Source organism: Anomaloglossus baeobatrachus, chromosome 9, assembly GCF_048569485.1.
Source record: "Anomaloglossus baeobatrachus isolate aAnoBae1 chromosome 9, aAnoBae1.hap1, whole genome shotgun sequence".
Classification (NCBI taxonomy): domain Eukaryota; kingdom Metazoa; phylum Chordata; class Amphibia; order Anura; family Aromobatidae; genus Anomaloglossus; species Anomaloglossus baeobatrachus.
Window position 1 is genome coordinate 179039200 of NC_134361.1, and position 22514 is coordinate 179061713.

A 22514-nucleotide genomic window follows, 5' to 3' on the forward strand; every position below is an offset into this window, starting at 1 on the left:
ATGCTTCATCATTCTACCCCTGCGATCGACATCTGACGTCACCTCTGTATGACTGCTGTGCTGACACTGCAGAGCACATTGCACATGATGGGAGTACACTCTGACCAGAGCATCAGGGGAACAAGGAGAGAGGTGAGGATGGAGCTGCAGGGGAACGAGGAGAGGTGAGTACTTGATTTTTTAAAAAAAAAATTTAAATGAGTACCCAAGGGCCAGAGGCCTAGGGGGCTGCATTATACATTGAGGTCTATGGGGCTGCATTATACATGGAGGTCAGTGAAGCTGCATCATACATGGAGGTCTGTGAGACTACACTATACATGGAGGTCTATGGGGTTGCATTATACATGGAGGTCTGTGGAGCTGTATTATACATGGAGGTCCATGGGGCTGCATTATATATGGAGGTCTATGGGGCTGCATTATACATGGAGGTCTGTTGAGCTGCATTGTACATGGGGTCTGTGGGGCTGCTTTATACATGGAGGTCTGTGGGGCTGCATTATACATGGAAGTCTATGGTGCTGCATTATACATGGAGGTCTATGGGGCTGCATTATACATGGAGGTCTATGAAGCTGCATTATACATGGAGGTCTTTGAGGCTTCATTATACATGGAGGACTATGGGGCTGCATAATGCAATATGAAAGACACCTTGTACATGGACTATAGGGGTGCATTATACATGGAGGACTATGGGGCTGCATAATACAATATGAAGGTCTATGGGGTTGCATTATAATACATATAGAACTATGGGGGCTGCATTATAGTATATGGTGGACTATGGGGGCTACCTTATAAATGGACCATGCGGGTGCATTATAAAACATGGAGGACTATGGTGGTGTATTATAATATACGGAGAACTATGTGATGCAGTATAATATATGGAGAACTATGGGGTGAATTATAATACATAGAGGACTATGGGAGTTGCTTTATAATAATTGGAGAGCTATGAGGCCTACTTTATACATGGAATACTATGGGAAATGCATTATATTACATGGAGGACTATGGGGGTACATTCTAACATATGAAGGGTTATGTGGGACCCTTTATACTATATGGTAGGCTATGTGGGGGCCATTATTGTCTTTGGAGAACTATATACAAGGGGGGACAAATACACAAGCATGGGATGGGAAAGGTTTGTGCTGAGGGAAAAAGGCTCTTTCTCTCAACACTCAGCTTCCCCATGCTCTGCTATACATCTTCTCTCAACAACCAGCTTTCCCATGTGCTGATATGGGAAAGCTGGGTGCTGAGGGAAAGATGCATAGCAGAGCATGGGGAAGCTGAGTGCCTAGGACAAGGTGGATATCAGAACATTGGAAAGCTGGGTGGTGATAGAAAGCGATTTCAGATCATGGGAAACCTGGGTGCTGAGGGAAAGAGCCAAGTGTCAGTGTCATTATCCCGTACCCCGAGTGTCGGTGTACATGCGTGGGGGGGCAGGTCCAAACTTTGCATCGGGGGCCATCAAACTCTAGTTACGCCACTGAATAAAATGTTTTTCTGACTTACCATGTTGTTTTTTTTTATCATGAACCTCTCTCTCTCTCTTGATTTGGATATTTGAGATGTAAATCTGGTTCTGCATCTGATATGGATAAAAGCCCTTTTTGTCCACATTAGTGAATAGGAAAAAGCATTAATAATGTACAGCTGAAAGGAGAAGGGTTTTCACACATAATGTCTGGATAGTAGGAAAAGGGATGATGAATGATACGTGTGAATAACCCACCACTAGAGATGAGCGGATCTGCCGAGATTTAAATTCAGCAAATTATGCAAATTTAACAGGGAAATTCAATTTGCATCAAGGTTATATTAATTTGTTATCAGAACAAGTGACATTGCCATCTCTCCAAAGTGTTACAGGGGCCATGCAATTTCGATGTTTTGTAGCATATGTTTGGAGTTGAGAAGAATTTTTTTCTTTAAGATTATGAAAATTGGCTTTAGCCTTATGAAGGTTTTGCTTTCCTTTGGCTTTCTGTTGTAAGAGAAGACGTTGAGTTAGATGGATGTAATGCCAGTGTCCCTACACTGTTCTGTTGCCTCCTCTCTGCAGGGATGCCAACGTGCTCACCACCAGAGCCAGTCAACTGTGTCCTCCTTGCTCCCCTCTTGTGCTCCATCCGGGGAGCTTTCTCTGTCCCAGGTCTCAAGTCTCCAGGGCCTGCGCACGTTGTGCAGGTCCCACGCGTGCGTGCACTTAGTACCTCTTAAAGAGACAACGCTTGCACCCTAAAGGAGTCCCCAGTCTATGGCTAGGAGTTGCTGTGTATTTTAGGCTCCTTCCCTGGTTGGGAGGTGCCTGAACAATAAGGTTCCTAGTGAGTTCTAGTTCCCTCTAGTATAACAGCCTTCTGTCTGTCTGTTACCTACTCTTTTCTGTTCCTCCTACTTCAACCTGCCAGCCTCCAGTACTGACTCCTGCTTGCTGTTCCAACTTGATCCTGACAACCCTCCCTTTCTTTCGTTCCTGATCCTCCGGTTAACTGCTGCAGTGCCGGAGACTGCCCTGGTGTGGTACCTGGTGTCTACCGGCAGCACAGGCCATCCTCACCAAAGAGGTGCTAAGCTTGGCCGTGGCGCAGTAGGGACAGCGTGAAAATCAACATGTATTTTTTGCTTCTAGGGAAAAATGCATCTCACACATTTTTTTGTTGCATATATAAAAGGGTTTTCCAAGTAAAACAAATTTCATTTGTAAATGCTTCAGAGAGCCTAAAAATAATGAAAGTGATATGTGCTTTGATCCACCACAGCTCCTGTTCCAATACAGCCCAGTTCCCGCTAACTTCTCTTCCACACCTTGCAAATGGCTGGAAATTGCTAAGGTGGTCACCACTCTGTCCACTGATTGGCTGAGTAGACATTTCCGACCATTTTGGCGTCTTGAGTATTGGAAAAGAAAACACAGATCCAGTGTTGGATTAAACACTGTGGAGATGCTTAGTCTTGGTGCCCCTCCAGCAAATTATTTCCTAATTTGTTTTTAAATTTACTAGTAACAACAATTTTAATTCAACTTGTCACAGGGTATGTAATGATCGGCTAGGTGACCTTAGGCTGGCCCTCAGACTAGAGTACCTGCGCTGTCCCTTATCTTGAAGGTAGGTTTGATGGTAACCAGGTTCGAGCCCCAGTGTGACCCTAACTCCTGTACAAGCTCTACTCTTACTCCCCCTCTCCCACATCCTCAGCGTGGGCCAGAAAACATAAAGGCAAAACCACAGAAAATGACACAGACAAGGGAGAATGGAAACTCGTACACACAACACTCACAACACGAAGGAGAGACTATATGTGTACTGGAAAACAACGGAAAAGGTGGGGGGAATAATCCACAACAGGGAAATGCTCACACCACTCAGAAACGCAACACAGATCACAATCAACAGGAAAATCACCAAGACCGGGAATTGCTGGAGTTAAAGCTGAAGCTATCATTGGCACATACAGAAAGGAAGCTGTGCTTTAAATAGGGAGGAGACTGCTGCCGAGGAAATTAGCAATCTGAGCACTTAGCTCCTGCTCACCAGTCTACAGAAACTAAGGGGTACTTCTCACATAGCAAGATTGCTAGCGAGATCGCTGCTGAGTCACGGTTTTTGTGACGCACCAGTGACCTCATCAGCGATCTCGCTGTGTGTGACACTAAGCAGCGTCCTGGCCCCTGCTGTGAAATCACTGCTCGTTACACACAGTGCTGATTCATTTTTTGGACGTTGCTCTCCCGCTGTGAAGCACACATCACTGTGTTTGACAGCGAGAGAGCAACGATCTGAATGTGCAGGGAGCAGGGAGCCGGCGTCTGGAAGCTGCGGACGCTGGTAACCAAGGTACACATCAGGTAACCAAGCGAAGTGCTTTGCTTGGTTACCCGATATTTACCTTGGTTACTAGCGTACCCCACTCTCAGGCTGCCAGTGCTGGCTCCCTGCACTCGTAGCCAGGGTACACATCGGGTTACTAAGCAAAGCGCTAAGCGGTGTGCGCTGGTAACCAGGGTAAATATCGGGTAACCAAGCGAAGCATTTTGCTTAGTTACCCGATATTTACCTCGGTTACCAAGCGCAGCATCGTTTCCACGAGTGGCTGCTGGCTGGTGGCTGGTCACTGGTCGCTGATGAGATCTGCCTGATTGACAGCTCACCAGCGACCATGTAGCGACGCACTAGTGATCCTGAACAGGTCATATCATGGTCGGAATCGCTGGTACATCGATTAGTGAGACGGTACCCTAACTCCTGCAGAGTTGAAGACCAGTGAAACTGAACCAGCTGACGCCCGGCTCAGGCTGAACAATAAGCCTCAGGTTGCTTGTCAGGCTCTGTGGTGTGAACAGAGTCTGACAACACTGTGGCTGCAAGTGTGTGCAGAGCCGAACACCGCATGACAGATAAATGGGAATAAGATCTTGGTGGACCTATCTAGCTTGATCTTGCTACAGAGCGTTCATCTATCAAGTACAATGATACTTCATATTTCCTAGACCACTCTTAATGATAGGGCACTTGGTGAAATTCTCTTTGTTTTGCTCTGTTGACATGACTTGTTGTCTGATAATACGGAGCCAATATTCTGTAGGATACTGAGTTCCCAAAATTAATACAAAACCATAGGGACCCTTTGCGGCTCTGTACTTATTTTGTACTCATAGATTTGCTTTTTGCATAAGGCTTATGAGTTTTTTATGACTTTGAATAGAATCTGAATGTCAACATGCCTCATTGTTGCGAAATATGCAATTATACATTTTCGACTACATTTTCATTTAACCGAAACATATAATAAAATGCATAATGGCTACATATTCATAAAGTTATAAAACATCTTGTCGCGAATTGTTGATTTTCACCTTTCCATTAATTTCTCTATAATTTACATAGTGCAAGAAGTGGGAAATGTGAAATGACAGAAATATGCTGATTGCAACTCCCAGAAGAGAAAACTATGGGAGACTACATACAGCTGCAAAAAGCCTGTCACTATTCACATATCCGGCTTTTCTGTGATCAAGAAGCGAGCTCGGCTATTTTCCCAGACAGTTTGTTTTGTGAACAATAAATGAATCATTACATCCATAGAAACAAAAATACGGCATATATCTCTATCCGCAGATTTGCCCGCCAGTTAGGAGAAATAAAATGGTTAATTCTCTGGGGGCTAATTTCGCTGTCCGGAGAAGGACACCCTTGAATTAATTCCGGTCAATTGCACAACAGTCAATCAACGTAATCCAGTTTTTTTTCCATTGTATTCAGGTGCAGGCATATAATGAAGTTGATCACCGGCCAGGATTATTTTAGCAAGTCCTCTGAACTGGGGGCCCTGTACAACCCATGTATTATTCAGGGGATCCCTTGACAATTGACTCTCAGTCTTCAGAACTTGGCACACTCTTCCATTGTATACTGTGGAATTATTTAAAAAAAAATGTAGGTAGTTTTGAAAAATATTTGTTCCCAGAATCTACGTTGTACAACATTTTTTTCCAAAAATCTAGAAAAAAATATTTTATTTGCTTCCTTTGAGCATTATATCCAAAAGGAGCGGATTTAATTTAAGTTATTATTAAAAAACATGGAATCAATTTTTGAATCCTTCTTCAAAGTGCTTTTCCAGGTATAAAAAAAATAAAGAATGAAAGAAAATGTTTTTTATAAATATATTTTAAAATACCTTGAATTAGCAAATATTAGTTTTGTTTACAGAAAAAAATGACTATAGATTTTAAATGGCTACACTTACAAAAAGCTGTTGTGGCGCCCCTGAGGTTTTAGTCGCCACAGGGTACTGAACCTCACTTAAGGTACAGTATACATCTCGGGTGAGTAGGGGGTTACTCACCTATGTTTCCACATTTCACCTTACATACAGCTTAGGTGCCTTCTCACTGGGGACTAGACTAGGGTAGGCTGGGAGTCTGGCCATCACGAGTCATGGGACTTTCCCGGTCACTAGGACAACCACCTGGGGGGCGGGCACCACTTGGGGTAAAAGTAGGAGCAACCTGGAAACAATCTTCAGTCAAGTTGGGACTACAGTTCTGGCGACACGACACTACTTTCTTCTTTCTTTCTTCACGGGACCTGAGGCTTTGAGCGGAAAGCTCAGCCCGGGTTCCTCACTTCTTAAGGGGAATCCCTTGGGAAAGGACACTTTCAAACACAGGTGGCTACCTCTAACTTATCCGGGATCGGCTGGAGCCCATCACTGGGGAGACCGGCACCTCCCTGGCACCGCACGAACAATGAGTAAAGACCTGGAACTGCAACTACTGTGCCCCTCTTCATTGCCAGTGCCATCGCCCCGCGTTTCAGCGCCAACGACAACTACTACCACCATCATCCTCCCTGGGGCCTAGCTTCACCTGCGGGAAGCTGAACTATCCTAGCTGCGACACCACCCGCCCCAGAGGACAGCGAGCGCAGTGGCGGCTAATTCCTGGCCGCATACCGCAGGTGGCGTCATGAGACAACTACTACTCACAACATCCTTCATCCCATCCATCATCCATCCATGACTTTGTGGACACATTGAGGTCACGAAACAGGGCAGGGCCACCAGTGACATACCCTGACCCTCACCGGCCCGGTGACAAGTATTCCCCAAGGTCCCGTGGGGTGCGCCACTGTCTTACAATATTAATAGGACCAAGTGCCTGTTGTCACAGCCCTGACTTGCAGTGCGGCTCCTGTTCCAGGACTTTCTGTTGTGTCCGCCTGTTATTGTTTGCCCTATCATGGGCCGTTCCCTGCATTTGGTCATTTGCCGGCGGTGGCAGGGGCTTACTCACACGTGCCACTTCCGGGCAATTGATCTGCTTTATCTGGGAGTATTCGTGCCCAGAGCGGCACCAGTCATATTCTCTGGTTTAGTTGTGGTAAGCGCCCGGCTCCTGGTTACAGCGATTGATCTTGGCTCTCGACCTCAGTCTGACCTCTGACTTGTCACTGCCTGCTCCCCCTGACTTTTCAGTTCCCATCTGGCTCCCAACTTCGGCTCCCCTCCTGACTACTCTGCCTGTCCTTTGTGTTTCTACATACTCTCCTGGTTACCTGGACCCCGGCGTGTTTCACTACCTCTCTCCTCTCTGCTCTCTGAGTCTGTTTGTGTCTTCTCAGTTCTGACTCCAGCCTGCCTGCTTCCTTCAGTCTCTAGTATCACTAGTGCCACCTAGTGTATTGCCTGTTTACTGCATCACTCCTCTGTGAGAGGGACGTTACACTTGTGAAGTTTTACTGCTGTGGCCTAAAGAGATCCTATACTACATGATGTCATTGTGCCACCCCCGTGCCAGCAGCAGGCGCTGCTCGGATCCGGGGCCTACGGTACGGGTTCCCCAGACCCGGGAGTCTCACGGTCACTCCGAATAAAAGGGGGACGTATTTGTACAAGATTGATTGTAGAATCTCTGTGATGCCACCCATGGTGTGTGGTGAAGTGGGACACCACCGCTGCTGTTGTGGGATACCCGGGGGAGATGTAATGGCAGCCGGCTGTTAACCCCTCCGTGGGTAGGGATGGTTGCCCCAGGGCCCAGTGTCTCCGTGCAGGGTATGGCGATGGCAGGGACTTGCGCGCCCAGATGGACCGGGGGATAGTTGGCTACTCACAATTGAATGAATCACACAAGTCTTTTGGTAAACCAAGGTGCTGGTGGCTGGCCGCCGTGGCCGGTTGTACTCTGGTTCACCACCCAGGCTGGTGGTCACTGTCTTTTCCTCTGCACTGTGTTTGTGTATTGTGGGCTGCCTAGTTTGGAACTCAGGAATCCGCTCCCGGCTTGCTGGGTGCCTAAGGAGCCATGCCCGCAGACGCTGACCCGTGGGATCTATGGGCCCTGGCGGTTGCCCTATCTCTATCTGTGGGTGGTTGTCTTCTTTCGGCACTTTGGTTGGGACAGGACCTATAATCCTGCCCTCCATCGGTTAATTAGCTAGGCCGCTGGTTTCGGTCCTGGCTTCAGGGTCCGAGTACCCCCTCCGTGCACGGTTTCTGGTCGGGGTCTCCAGTGTCGGTACCGGTGGGCTCCAACCCTTCTCCTGTCCTCCTCTGATCTGCCGAGCCATCTTCCCATCTCCTGCTGACGGAGACCACTGTCTGCCACCTAGCCAAGGTACCAGGGCTCCGACCCTGGCACCGTTCAACTTGAACCTCCTCTGCTGGAGCTACACTTAGCTCCAGCCCACACTCCTCTCAACTTGAACTCCAAGCTAATCTGGACTTAAACTAACTGTTTTCCCGCCCCGGGCTGTCTAGACCCCTAGGTGGGTGTTTCCTTACCGCCTGGTCCCGCCCACTGGTGTGCCTGTCTTGCACTAAGGGGGGGATGACTAGGGTTTCAGGTCGGCTGTGTGTCACCTAGGTGAGGGAAGGTGTTATTCGGGGGCCTATGTGTGACTACCTGGTTTCGCCAGGGTGTCACATCATGCTATCTCCAGATAACAGCAGATGTTCAGCATTCAGAAAAGCATGGTGGACAGCTGTCTTTTAGTCAGTCAAGCAGCCTCATCTTTGGTCAGCACCTCTGTTGTCTCTAGTATTGGATCAGAAAGGCATGGTTAACAGGAGTTTGAGCAACTTCCTCATAATTCAACACCCCTGCTATCTCCAATAGTAGGTCAGATAGAAAAAGTGGACAGCAGTGTGAGCAGCCTCCTTTTACCCCAGCACTTCTGATATCTCCATTTTAAAGCAAAAAGGCAGGGTAGACAGCAGTAAGAGCAGCTTCTTTTTACCTAATCATTCATCGAATATCCAGTATAAGATCAGAGGGACAGGGTAGACAGCAGTGTGAGCAGCCTATTCTTACCTTATCTCCCCTCGGATCTCCAGTATTAGATAGCAAAGGCAAGATAGAGAGGAGTGTGAGCAGCCTATTTTTACCTCAGCAACTCTGCTATCTCCAGAATTAGATCAGACAGACGTGGTGTGCAGCAGCATGAGCAGCCTATTCTTGCCTTAGCACCTATGGTATCTCCAGTATTAAATAACACAGAAAGAGTGGACAGAAGTGTGAGTAGTATCTTCTTACTTCAGAATTCCTAGTATCTCATGCATTAGATCAGATAAACAGGGTGGAAATCAGTGTGAGCAGCCTCTTCTTATTTCAGCACTACTGTTATCTCCAGTATTAAATAAAAAAGACAAGGTGGACAGCAATGTGAGCAGTTTCTTACTTATTCAGCACCCCCTGTATATCCAGTGTTAGATTATAGAGACATTGTGGAGAGAAGTGTGAGCAGTCTTTTCTCATCAAACCTGGTATCTCCAATATCATATCAGATAGATAGGGGGGATATCAGTGTGACAAACATCTTCTTACCTCAGCACTCCTGGAGTCTCTAGCATTAGAAAAGATAGACAGGTTGGATAGCAGTGTAAGCAGCTTCTTCTTATCACAGTACTCCTTTTATCTCCAGTATTAGATCAGAAAGACATGGTTAACAGCAGTATGATCAGCCTCTTCTTTCCTCAGCGCTGTGGGTATCCCCAGTATTAGATCAAACAGACATTGTGCACAGAAGTGTGAGCAGCCGTTTCTTGCCTCAACACCCTTGGTATCTCCAGTATTAGATCACAAATACAGGGTGGATAACAGTGTGAGCAGCCTCTTCCAACCTCAGCTCTCCTGTAATCTCTGTAATTAGATCAGAAAAACATTGTTGACAGTGTTGTGATCAGCCTCTTCTTTCCTCAACATTGTAGTTATCTTCAGTATTAGATCAGGCAGACATTGTGGATAAAAGTATGAGCAGACTCATCTTGCCTCAATACCCTTAGTATCTCCAGTTTTAGATAAAAAAATAAAAGGTGGACAGCAGTGTGAGCAGCCTCTTCTTACCTCAACACTTGTTATCTTTAGTATTAGATTAGATAGGGTGATAAACAGCAGTGTAAGCAGCCTTTTACCTTACCATTATTGGTATCTCTAGTATTAGATTAGGTAATTTAGTTGGTCTGAAACATGAACAGCCCCTTCTTACCTCATCACCCCTGATATCTCCAGTATTAGATCACATAAAATAGGTGATCAGCAGTGTGAGCAGCCTCTTCTTACCTCATAACGTCTGGTACCACCTGTATTAGATAAGGATATGCACATCTTCCTAGACATTAATGATAAGGGGCAGATTTTCCTACCTCACATGTTCACAGCCACATGATTACGTCACTAGTGTGACTAGTCCTTTCTAAAGATATTGTGCACAGAAGTGTAGCCAGTCTTTTCTTTTATCATCAAACCTGGTATCACCAATATTAAATCCGATAGGGTGAATAGCAATGTGACAGACAATGTGATCTTCTTAGCTCAGCACTACTGGAGTCTCCAGCATTAGAAAACATAAACAGGTTGGACAGCAGTGTAAGCAGCCTTTTCTTATCTCAGTACTCCTGTTATCTCCAGTATTTGATCAGAGCGATAGGGTGGACAGCAGTGTGAGCAGCCTCTTCTTACCTCATCTCCCATCAGATCTCCAGTATTAGATTAGAAAGGCCGGAAGGACAGCAGTGTGAGCAGCCTATTTTTACCTCATCTCTCATCATATCTCCAATATTAGATTAGAAAGGCAGGATGAACAGCAGTGTAAGCAGCCTTTTCTTATCTCCGTCCTCCTGTTATCTCCAGTATTAGATCAGAGCAACAGGGTGGACAGCAGTGTGAGTAGCCTCTTCTTACTTCATGTCTCATCAGATCTCCAGTATTAGATTAGAAAGGCAGGATGAACAGCAGTGTAAGCAGCCTTTTCTTATCTCAGTACTCCTGTTATCTCCAGTATTAGATCAGAGTGACAGGGTAGACAGCAGTGTGAGCAGCCTCTTCTTACCTCGTCTCTCATCAGATCTCCAGTATTAGATTAGAAAGGCAGAGTGTTCCATGAAAGAGTGCAGAATAAAACTAGAATAATTTGTTCATTTTTGACATATGTAGAACACATGAAGCGCAGATCAATAAAGGGATAGAATATAAGGCTATGTGTCCACGCTGAGGAAAATGCGCGGATTTTGCCGCGGATTTCTCACGGAAAAGCCGCGGATTTTCCGAAAATCTGCAGCAGCGGCACTTCCCAGCCATTTCAAGGGCATTTTGGAAATGCTGTGTCCATGCTGCGGATTTTTCCGCGGCGGATTTGCCGCGGATTTTGATCCGGAAAAATCTGCAACATGTCAATTATTGTTGCGGATATTGGCTATAGAATTGGGAAAAAAAAAATCCGCACCAAAATCCGTGGCAATTCCGCGGTAAATCCGCACCAAAATCCGTGGCAATTCCGCGGTAAATCCGCACCTTTGAAAAGGTGCGGATTTGCCGGGAAAGTCGCGGATTTTCATGCAGAAAAATCCGCAGCAACATTCTACCGTGGACACATAGCCTAAGGGTTTGAAAACGGTATTATTTCTAACTAGAAAAAGATGGTAATATGACCGAATACATGGTTGGTAAAATGTTGTGTACATCAAAATCATGACTTACACAAAACAGTGGTTTTAATGAGGCAGAGAGTACTCAGAGCAGTTAATATAGATCGTTGAGGGATCTAGGGGCCATAATTAGCTAGAGCAAGTAAATTTGTACAAAACAACTTGGCCTTTTTACCTTGGTAATGTAGTGGAAATATGGGGATAATACACATTAATTAACTAGCGACTGAACACTTTCTACGAGTATGTGCATGTGGCGCCTTTTAGATTCAGGCATATTCCAGGGTTCTTGAAGCAAAAGACACTCCCGAAATATTCTGCTTTTCATGCAGTGTCTTCTTTGGTGCCTGCCTGGTTGTCTTCTCACTGGCGACTTTTTAGAAAAATTGTCTATATAAACTACTAAGCGGCTTCCAAACGCAAGCCACCTGAAAAATAGCCAGGTCACGTTGTGCCGCCCCCGTGTCAGCAGCCGAGCTGCTCGGATCCAGGTGCTCGGTGGCTCGAGGTTCTCCGGACCCGGGGGTCGTGCGGCCTCTCAAATGAAGGGTGATTATTTACAAGGGATTTTATAAAGTTTGTGATGCCACTTGTGGTATGTGGTAATTAGGAGTACCACCGCTGCAGTTGGGAGTACCCGGGGATGATGGAGTGGGGCAGCCAGGTGTTGCGACCCTCCACGGGTAGGGGGGATACCCCGGGGCTCGGTGATGGTGGGGGGAGTGCCGTCGGATGCACAGGGGTCACTGTAGTACTCACTCAATCCATTAAGCTGACACCGACAATTGGTCAAACAAGTCTCTGGACACCGCTGCTGCTGAGGGGAGCTTAGTTCAGGTTCCGTCCCCAATGGTGCTGCCTGGTGATCCATGACCTGCCTCCTGGCACTCAGTTTACTTCTTTGGTGGTCCCGGTAGTGTGGAACTTGCCAGGTCCCGCTCCCCTCTATGGCTAAGTGTGGGAGCTTGCTCTCAGGGTTCACACTTGGGATTTTCTGGACCGTTTTGAGTGGAAAGTCCTATCCCCCTCGTTGAGCTAGTACCCCGATTTTGGAGCGGGTGGGAACGGCTCTTGAAGACTCCTTTCTCCTCGGGTAAATTATCGGGTTGCCTGAAGCTACTCTCCAACCTAGGGTCCACATACCCCGTCGTGCCTTGGTCCCAGCTCGGTGATGGTGCAAGGCTGCCGGCTGTCCTTGACTCGCCCACCCCAGGGCTATGGGACACCCGGTGCCGGGCCGAACTAGTCCGGAGGTAGTCAGTGGTGGCTAGGCCCGGCTCCGTGCCCCTGGTGGGTGTCAGTAAAATATGTGGCTTGAATTAAAGTTTGTGTTCGTGACGCCACCTGTGGTATGCAGCTAATAAGCCGCCGCTGCTGTATGAGGCCTCCGGGGGATGATATGGCAGCAATGGTGGTACTACTCCCCACAGGTGGAGCAATGCCCGGGGCACTGTTGGTGCTTGTGAGTGTCTATGCAGATGAAATAACAGAGGCAACTTCAAGGGTGCAGTTCAAGTTCTTTACTCACAATTCTTGTCGGGGCCCAGGGCCCTTGGACTGCTGGGACCACTGTCAGGGACCTCCGCCGTTTCTGGGTGATTCTGAGAGTAAAAGCCGGTACCCTTCTCTTTAGTGTCTCTATCTTCTGCTGTCTTCCTTAGCCTTGCCTTTGATAGGATATACCTGGCTTGGCCTACACTACAGCCTCCAGGCTGGGGGGGTCACCTGTCGGCTGATTACCCCTTTTCTGAAAGGTCTGCTATGGGTTCTGGCCCGGGGAGTTTACAACATTCCCTAGGCCTCGGTTTTTACTGTTTGGAGATGATCTTTGCACTCCTCCAGTCTCTAGGGACTGTACCCTGTTGCAGCTTGGTCCCTCCACCGATGTTCTTGTGGAACAGGCCACCGCAGCTCTAAACTGCCCTGGACAGCTCTACAGACTACCCGTGGCCCTGCGACTCCTTCTGTTCTCTGCGTGGTGTCACCTGGACCCTCAGAGTCCCAGGATCTTCACCAGGAAGCGTCTCTTTCTGTTTCTCAGCTCCTGACTGACTTGGAGCTTTCTTTCCTTTCTCTTCTCCTCCTTGCCTGCCTCCTGCAGACCTCTTCCTCCTTCCGCACTCTCACTCAGACTTCTGTTGCTTTCTCTGTGACACTCTGAGCTCACAGAGCTCCTTTCTCTTTCACAGCTACATGCTGGCTCCTCACTCTCTCACTCTCTGAGGTAAACTGAAACTCTGACCTTCCTCTCTGCTCTACACTCGGCTGGCTCTCCCCACCCCCGGTTGCTAAGCTACCACCCTATGGGAGCAGGGATGGGTCTTACGACCCCTCCCAGCATGCAGCATGGGAGGGTTACTGCCACTATCCCTTGTTCCAGTATGTTCCTAGCAATGGGTGTAGTGTGGATTTACCAGGGGACCGGTGTTCACTCCCTTCCTCACCCAGAATGGGGCATCACACCGCTGAATGGGGTGCAATGACCTGTGGCGACGGAAGCCTCAGGGGCGCCACATCCTCCTCAACAGATCCGTGCCCCTTGCCATGATCCCCTGCGACCGATGATCCAGCCCTTCTAGGCCCAGACCACCGTCTGCCACCTAGACTGTTTCCCAGGAGCCTGCTCCTGACCTCTTCTCACTTCCACTACTCAGACTCTCTCTCGCTACACTGACACCCCTGACCTCCCATTTTCCAACCCCACAGGTGGGCGACTCTATTCCACTCAAGCCGTACACTAGTGTGTTTGGTGGGTATGGTGCAGGGTGTATCTAGGATTTGATTAGCTGATGTAGGCAACACCATATGGTTAGGAACCCAAAACCAAAAAGGAGGTGGATACTGCACGGGAGGGCAGATTGTGCAATACCCTGTGACGACCTGATAGTCCAGGGCCGTCACTTGTTTTAGCCACTTTAAAGGGAACCTGTCACCAGATTTGTCTCCTATAAGCTGCGGCCACCACCACTGAGTTCTTATATACAGCATTCTATAATACTGTATATAAGAGCCAAGGCCGCTCTGTAGAATTTAAAAAACACTTTTATATTACTCACCTTGGGGGCGGTCCAGTCCGATAGGTGTCGCTGTTATCCGGTCCAGCGCCTCCTCTCTGTGCCGATCACGGTCCTCCTTCTTCTGAGGCCCATGTCCATGACGCATAGTACGTCATCCATAGACGACGGCATTGTAGTCCTGCGCAGGCGTGATATGTCTCGCTCACGGCAGATCAAAGTACTGTAATGTGCAGACACGAGGAAAGGTTAAAGACTGCCTGCGCATGCGTACTACAATACTTTGATCTGTACTGAGCAGGGTAGATCAAAGTGCGCCTGCGCCGGACCTCAATGCCGGCCTGTGTGGATGACATTGGACACGTCATTCATACTGGACTGGGTATAAGGAGGATGGTAATCGCAGCAGAGAGGAGGCGCCGGACTGGAGAACAGCAACACCCATCAGGACGGACCGCCCCCTAGGTGAGTATTATAAAGGTGATTTGTACATTCTACACAGCGGCCTGGGCTCTTATATACAGTATTCTGGAATGCTGTATATAAGAGCTCACTTGTGGTGGCCGCAGCTTATACTTGCCAAATCTGGTGACTGGTTCCCTTTAAAAGAAGCTCAAAACACAAATGTTATTCCTTATTTTAGCAGTGTGTCAGGTGGATTCAAGTGGACTCCAACTGATATAGATGTTTGGTGCAAATATCCTAAGATTACAGGGAACCTGTCAAGTTGAATAACGCTATTAACCTGCAGATATAGGGTTTATTTGTAGGTTAGTAGCATTAGAAAGATGTCCAGCCACCATATTGGAACTGCAGGTCCCAAGAGAAAATTTATTTTGTTCGTCCCAGGACTAGAGATGAGCCACCCCCCTAGAGTTCGAGTTCGGTTTGTCGAACGGCGGGTGTGTTTGTCAAACGTTCGTCGAACACCGTCGAACCCCATTGAAAACAATGGCAGGCAAACAAAAACACATACAAACACATAGAAAACACCTTCTAAAGGTGTCCAAAAGGTGACAAAAAACTCAGAAGACACCACAAAAACATGGGAAAGTATCTTACTATGGTGTATCTTACTTTACAAGAGTGCTACACCGCTGACTATCAGACACTAATACTATGCCCAAGGGATTGACTGGACTAGCTGCAGTTACAAATTGGCTACTACAGATGGAGAGGTGGGGTAGCTTTCTTGACAGCAGTGCTACGCCACTGACTATCACACACTGATCCTATGCCCAAGAGACCAAGAGATTGCCTGGACTAGCTCCAATTAAAAATTGTCTAGCAGAAATGGAGAAGTGGGTTATTATGGTGAGAAGCAGTGGTACGTCACTGACTATCACACACGCTGATACTATGCCCCACGGAATAGCCTGGACTACCTGCAGTTACAAATTGTCTAGCAGAAATGGAGAAGTGGGCTATGTTTGTGGAAAGCAGTGGTACGTCACTGACTATCACACACACTGATACTATGCCCCAAAAAAATTGCCTGGACTACCTGCAGTTAAAAATTGGCTAGTAGAAATGCAGAGGTGGGGTAGCTTTCATCACAGCGGTGGTACGTCACTGACAGTATTACAGTGAAAATCCAGCTAGTAACTAGCTACGCTTTTGGTGATTGAACCATTATTGAATGGTAACTTGAACGGTCGAATATTAAGCAAATCGTTCAAGTTCGTCGAACAACTCGAACATCGCCCAAAACAACTCGCATTTGAAATTGGCGAATGGTTCGATTCGAACACCGCTCATCTCTACCCAGAACCCGCTAGCTTTCAGTCGTGCTGGTGAGCCTACGGTCACCGATCACAACCCTGCACTGATACACTGCAGAGGTGGCTATCAGTCAGTGCCGGGGCGGGCTTACAGCTGCTGCTGACTGTGTACTGAGCAGTGACTCAACTGTGCTACCATGTCTACATAACTGAAAGCTGGCGGCTCATGAGAGGAAACAGTTTATTTTCTTCTGGGAGATTCTAAAGCTACATGCGCACGCTGCGTTTTTTGTCACGTTTTTTTGGTGTAGTTTTGTTGTCAGAACTTTCTGACATTTGACCAAGCAAAGTCTATGAGAAGTCAGATTTTCAGTTTATTTGTCAGCAGGTTTTTTTGACAAAGGTTTGTGACAGAAAAGATGCAGCATGTTCATTCTTCGTTTTTGTCAACATTTGTCACTCAAGGAAATCAGTGGGGGGTTTAAAAACGCAAGGAAAAATGCACGGTTGCAAATTGTTTGCGTTTTGCATGCGTTTTACCCACGGTTATGTCGATAAAAACGCAGCTCACCAACTTAGTTCCAGAATGACAAAATCATTGCTGGAGTGATGTTGGCATGTCCTTGTCTCTCTCTCTGTCTCTCTCTCCAAGCACTACATACTCACCGTTCACTGGCTTCCGCGGCCTCTCATTCTTCTTCCCGACCCACTCATTCACCTCATTACATATTCAATGCACCCGCTCATTAGGGTCATACATATTCACTCCTCCCCTGTCTGTGATTGGTTGCAGTCAGACGCGACCCCACGCTGAGTGACAGCTGTCTGCCTGCAACCAATCATAGCTGCTGGTGGCCGTGTCTACATCGTACAATAAATAAATAATTTAAAAACCGGCGTGCGGTCCACCCAATTTTGATACCCAGCCAAGATAAATCCTTACAGCTGAGCGCTGGTATTTTCAAGCTGGAGAGACCCACGTTATTGGGAGCTCCCAAGCCTAAAAGTATCAGCCAGTAGCTGCCCCGAATTGCCACATTCATTAGATGCAACAGTCACAAGACTTTATCGGCTCTTCCCAATTACCCTGGTGCGGTGGCAATCGGGGTAATAAGGAGTTAATAGCAGCCCATAGCTGCCACTAAGTCCTAGATTAGTTATGGCAGGCGACTATGAGACACCCCCATCACTAATCTGTAAGGGATACTAAATAAACACAAACACCCAAATAATCCTTTATTTAAAATAAAAGACAAAAAAAACCACCCTCTTTCACCACTTTATTAAACACCCCAAATACCCTTCCAGGTCCAATGTAAACCACACGAGGTGCCACAATGCTTCCAGCACCACTACATCTGACGCTCACAGTGAGCGCCACAGAACAAGACTGCTCACTGTGAGCTCCACACAGCAACTGAAGTGAGTCGCGCTATCAGCGGTGACATCACTCAGGTTAGCTGCTGCCACAGCTGGAGTCCTCCACCTGTGACAGCAAATCACCGGAGTGACGGAAGTGAGCCGTGAGATCAACGGTGATGTCACTCAGGTGATTTGCAGTCGCAGCTGGATTCCTTCACCTGTGAATGGAAATCGGGCTGCGATTAAAGTGGAGCAACTGGAGGACTCACATGAGTGACGGCACCGCTGATTGATTGCGTGACTCACTTCAGTTGCGGCCTGAACCTCACAGCGGTGAACCCATAACGTCACTGCAGCGACACACACCGTACTGCGGACCCGTAGCTGTAATGTCAGGGGTTCACATCAGTTCATTCTGATCGCTGTGGCTCTGTCTGCACTCACAACTGACAGTCATGTTCTATGACGCTTGATGTGACAGGACAGGGTTGTAGCAGAGCTAAATCGCCGTGGAACCTCGTGTATATTATTTCGGACTTGGAGGGGTGTTTGGGGGGTTAATAAAGTGGTGAAAGAGGGGGATTTTTATTTCAAATAAAGGATTTTTTGGCTCTTTGTGGTTATTTACTTTCACTTACAGATTAGTGATGTGGGGTATCTCATACACGCCTGACATCACTAATCTAGGGCTTAGTGACAGCTATGGGCTGCCATTAACCCCTTATTACCCTGATTGCTACCGCACCAAGGCAATCGGGAAGAGCTTGGTCCAGCACCAGAATTGGCGCATCTTATGGATGTACCACTTCTGGGGCGGCTGTGGGCTGCATTTGTTAGGCTGGAAAGGGCCAAATAATGATGGCCCTTCCCACTCTAATAATATAAGCACCCGGATGTCTGCTGTACCTTGGCTGGTATTAGAAAAATGGGGGGGACCGCATGTCATGTTTTTATTTTTATATATTGTTAAAAAAAAATCAAATAATTCAAAAAAAGTGTGTGATCCCCTCAATTTTTCATAACCAGCCAAGGTACAGCTGACAGCTGAGGGTTGCAGCAGCTGCTGTTCCAGTGCTGGATATGAAAAATGTGGGGGACTTCATATTTTTTTACCCCAAAAAAAATACAGTCATATGAAAAAGTTTGGGCACCACTATTAATGTTAACCTTTTTTCTTTATAACAATTTGGGTTTTTGAAACAGCTATTTCAGTTTCATATATCTAATAACTGATGGACTGAGTAATATTTCTGGATTGAAATGAGGTTTATTGTACTTACAGAAAATGTGCAATCTGTATTTAAACAAAATTTGACCAGTGCAATAGTATGGGCACCCTGATCAATTTCTTGTTTTGAACACTCATAACTACTTTTTACTGACTTACTAAAGCACTAAATTGGTTTTGTAACCTCATTGAGCTTTGAACTTCATAGGCAGGTGTATCCAATCATGAGAAAAGGTATTTAAGGTGGCCACTTGCAAGTTGTTCTCCTATTTGAATCTCCTATGAAGAGTGGCATCATGGGCTCCTCAAAACAACTCTCAAATGATCTGAAAACAAAGATTATTCAACATAGTTGTTCAGGGGAAGGATACAAAAAGTTGTCTCAGAGATTAAAACTGTCAGTTTCCACTGTGAGGAACATAGTAAGGAAATGGAAAAACACAGGTACAGTTCTTGTTAAGCCCAGAAGTGGCAGGCCAAGAAAAATATCAGAAAGGCAGAGAAGAAGAATGGTGCGAACAGTCAAGGACAATCCACAGACCACCTCCAAAGACCTGCAGCATCATCTTGCTGCAGATGGTGTCAATGTGCATCGTCAACAATACAGCGCATGTTGCACAAGGAGAAGCTGTATGGGAGAGTGATGCGAAAGAAGCCGTTTCTGCAAGCACGCCACAAGCAGAGTCGCCTGAGGTATGCAAAAGCACATTTGGACAAGCCAGTTACATTTTGGAAGAAGGTCCTGTGGGCTGATGAAACAAAGATTGAGTTGTTTGGTCATACAAAAAGGCGTTATGCATGGAGGCAAAAAACACGGCATTCCAAGAAAAGCACTTGCTACCCACAGTAAAATTTGGTGGAGGTTCCATCATGCTTTGGGGCTGTGTGGCCAATGCCGGCACTGGGAATCTTGTTAAAGTTGAGGGTCGCATGGATTCAACTCAGTATCAGCAGATTCTTGACAATAATGTGCAAGAATCAGTGACGAAGTTGAAGTTGCGCAGGGGATGGATATTTCAGCAAGACAATGATCCAAAACACCGCTCCAAATCTACTCAGGCATTCATGTAGAGGAACAATTACAATGTTCTGGAATGGCCATCCCAGTCCCCAGACCTGAATATCATTGAAAATCTGTGGGATGATTTGAAGCGGCTGTCCATGCTCGGCGACCATCAAACTTAACTGAACTGGAATTGTTTTGTAACCAGGAATGGTCAAATATACCTTCATCCAGGATCCAGGAACTCATTAAAAGCTACAGGAAGCGACTAGAGGCTGTTATTTATGCAAAAGGAGGATCTACAAAATATTAATGTCACTTTTATGTTGAGGTGCCCATACTTTTGTACCGGTCAAATTTTGTTTAAATGTGGATTGCCCATTTTCTGTTAGTACAATAAACCTCATTTCAATCCAGAAATATTACTCAGTCCATCAGTTATTAGATATATGAAACTGAAATAGCTGCTGCAAAAACCCAAACTGTTATAAAGAAAAAAGGTTAACATTAATAGGGGTGCCCAAACTTTTTCATATGACTGTAAAATAAAAAAAAAATGGGTGGTCAAGCTGGCTATCGCTTTATCTGTTCTATCTTATTATCTATCCTATTTGTTTTTTCTATATTAGGATTAGATTAGGTTACTTGTTTGTTTTTTTCATTGTGTTTTTGTATGTTTTTTTTTTTTTAATATACGCTTTTGACGCCATGTTTTTTGTCTCTTATTGATATGTCATGCTTTAAATAAAGCTGCTTTGTTTTGTAGACTTCCTGGTATTTTAATTGACAAAAATTCATTAATATACTTTGGTGGGGATCATGCATGTTTTTAGTGTGTTTACACTGTGAAAACGCGGGGAAAAGGAACCTGTCAATTTGCAGAACGCTGCAGATATGGGGTTAATTTGCAGGTTTATACCAGTATTCTATGTTCCCATCTCCAAGATCCTATCCCAATATGGTGTAATACTAAGAATATTAGCAAATACCTGCAATTAGAAATGTAGTATAGTTCTCCTGATTAGCTATGTAACCTACCTCATGTGCAGGGCATTGCACCTTAAAGGGGTATTCCCATCTCCAAGATCCTGTCCCAATATGTAGTAGGTGTAATAATACTAATATTTGCAAATACCTTCAATTAGAAATGTAGCATATTTCTCCTGATTGGCTATGTCTCTTACCTCATGTGCAGGGCATTACAGTAGCTTAGGAATCCATGCTTATGATCACAAACAACTAACTGGCACTATATGCATGGCCGTAACCTTGGATACCTAAGCTACTGCAATGCCATGCACATGAGGTAAGTGACATAGAATATGTAGTATAGCTTTCCTGATAAGCTAACAGGAGGTATTTGCTAATATTATTATTATGCCTACTACATATTAGGATAGGATCTTTGAGATGAGAATACCCCCTTTAAGTTACATTTTGTATCCCTCCTGTCTCCTTTTTTGGATATGTTCACAATTGTTTGTCACTTACATCATGTGCAGGGCATTAGAGTAGCTTAGGTATCCATGGTTATGACAATTAGCAACTAACTAGCTGTCCCTATATGCATGGCCAAAACCTTGGATACCTAAGCTACTGTAATGCCCTGCACATCAGGTAAGCAACATAGCTTTTGATGAAATATACTACATTTCTAATTGGAAGTATTTGCTAATATTATTATTACACCTACTACATATTGAGATAGGATCTTGCAGATGACAATACACCCTTTAAGTACAATTGTTACCGCTATAGCTGCCTTTATAGCTCCTGTCTCCTTTTTTGATATGTTCATACTTGGTTGTCCCTTACCTCATGTGCAGGGCATTACAGTAGCTTAGATATCCATGGTTATGACCACCAGCAACTAACTCTCCCTATATGTGTGGCCATAAACTTGGATACCTGAGCTACTGTAATGCCCTGCACATGAGATAGGAGACATAGCTAATCAGGAGAACTATACTACATTTCTAATTGGAGGTATTTGCCAATATTATTATTATTATTATTATTATTATTATTATGACACCTACTACATATTGGGATACGATCTTGGAGATGGGAATACCCCTATAAGTTACTTTTTTTTTACCGCTACACCCTTTTTTGGATATGTTCACACCTGGGTGTTTTTGCCATTTTTTGTACAAATGATGACAATAAAATTTTGTAATTCTTTTATTTATTTATTTAAATTAATCTGCAAAAACTATTACAAAAAGGTCACTGACGTCATCACAGTTGTGTATATATTATCCAGTATTTAAAAGATTTCGGGGCATAAGGGACCCACTGTAATGCTGTCACCCAAGAGACTTGGGAAACCTGGAGCCGGCTCCGAGCAATATAAAATGTTACAACCTGCTGCTAGTTAAATGAAGAGAATACTCCTGGCATTTCAGAAAAGAGTATCATTTAAAGAGTGGAACATGTATGCATGATTTTCTTGGATAAGCAAATTCATTTGACAGTGTCACGGCCCAGAAATAATTACACTCTTTCCCTTCTGCAGGGAGGAAGCCCTTCTGGCAACACACTTTGAATCCGTTGATGACCTCCTTTCATCCTTTGGTCCAGTCAGAGATTGCTCATTTAGCAACGGTGGCTGTTCCCGTAATTTCAAGTGTGTTTCAGAGCGCAAGGTCGATTCCACAGGATGTGTGGTAAGGCAACTTTTACATTTAAGATTTTGGCATTATAGTAACCTGGATTTCTATCTACTTTGCGGT

At 45.6% G+C, this 22514-nt stretch overlaps 1 protein-coding gene across 1 annotated transcript in view; it reads left to right on the plus strand.

The window, feature by feature from the left end:
• The window catches only part of ASTN2 (astrotactin 2), a 935497-nt gene that overhangs the window by 548905 nt on the left and 364078 nt on the right, over nucleotides 1-22514 (plus strand). Inside the window, exon 10 of the mRNA XM_075324083.1 lies at nucleotides 22298-22448. Within this exon, the coding sequence (XP_075180198.1) occupies nucleotides 22298-22448 (151 nt within the window). The remainder of the gene's footprint in view (nucleotides 1-22297; nucleotides 22449-22514) is intronic.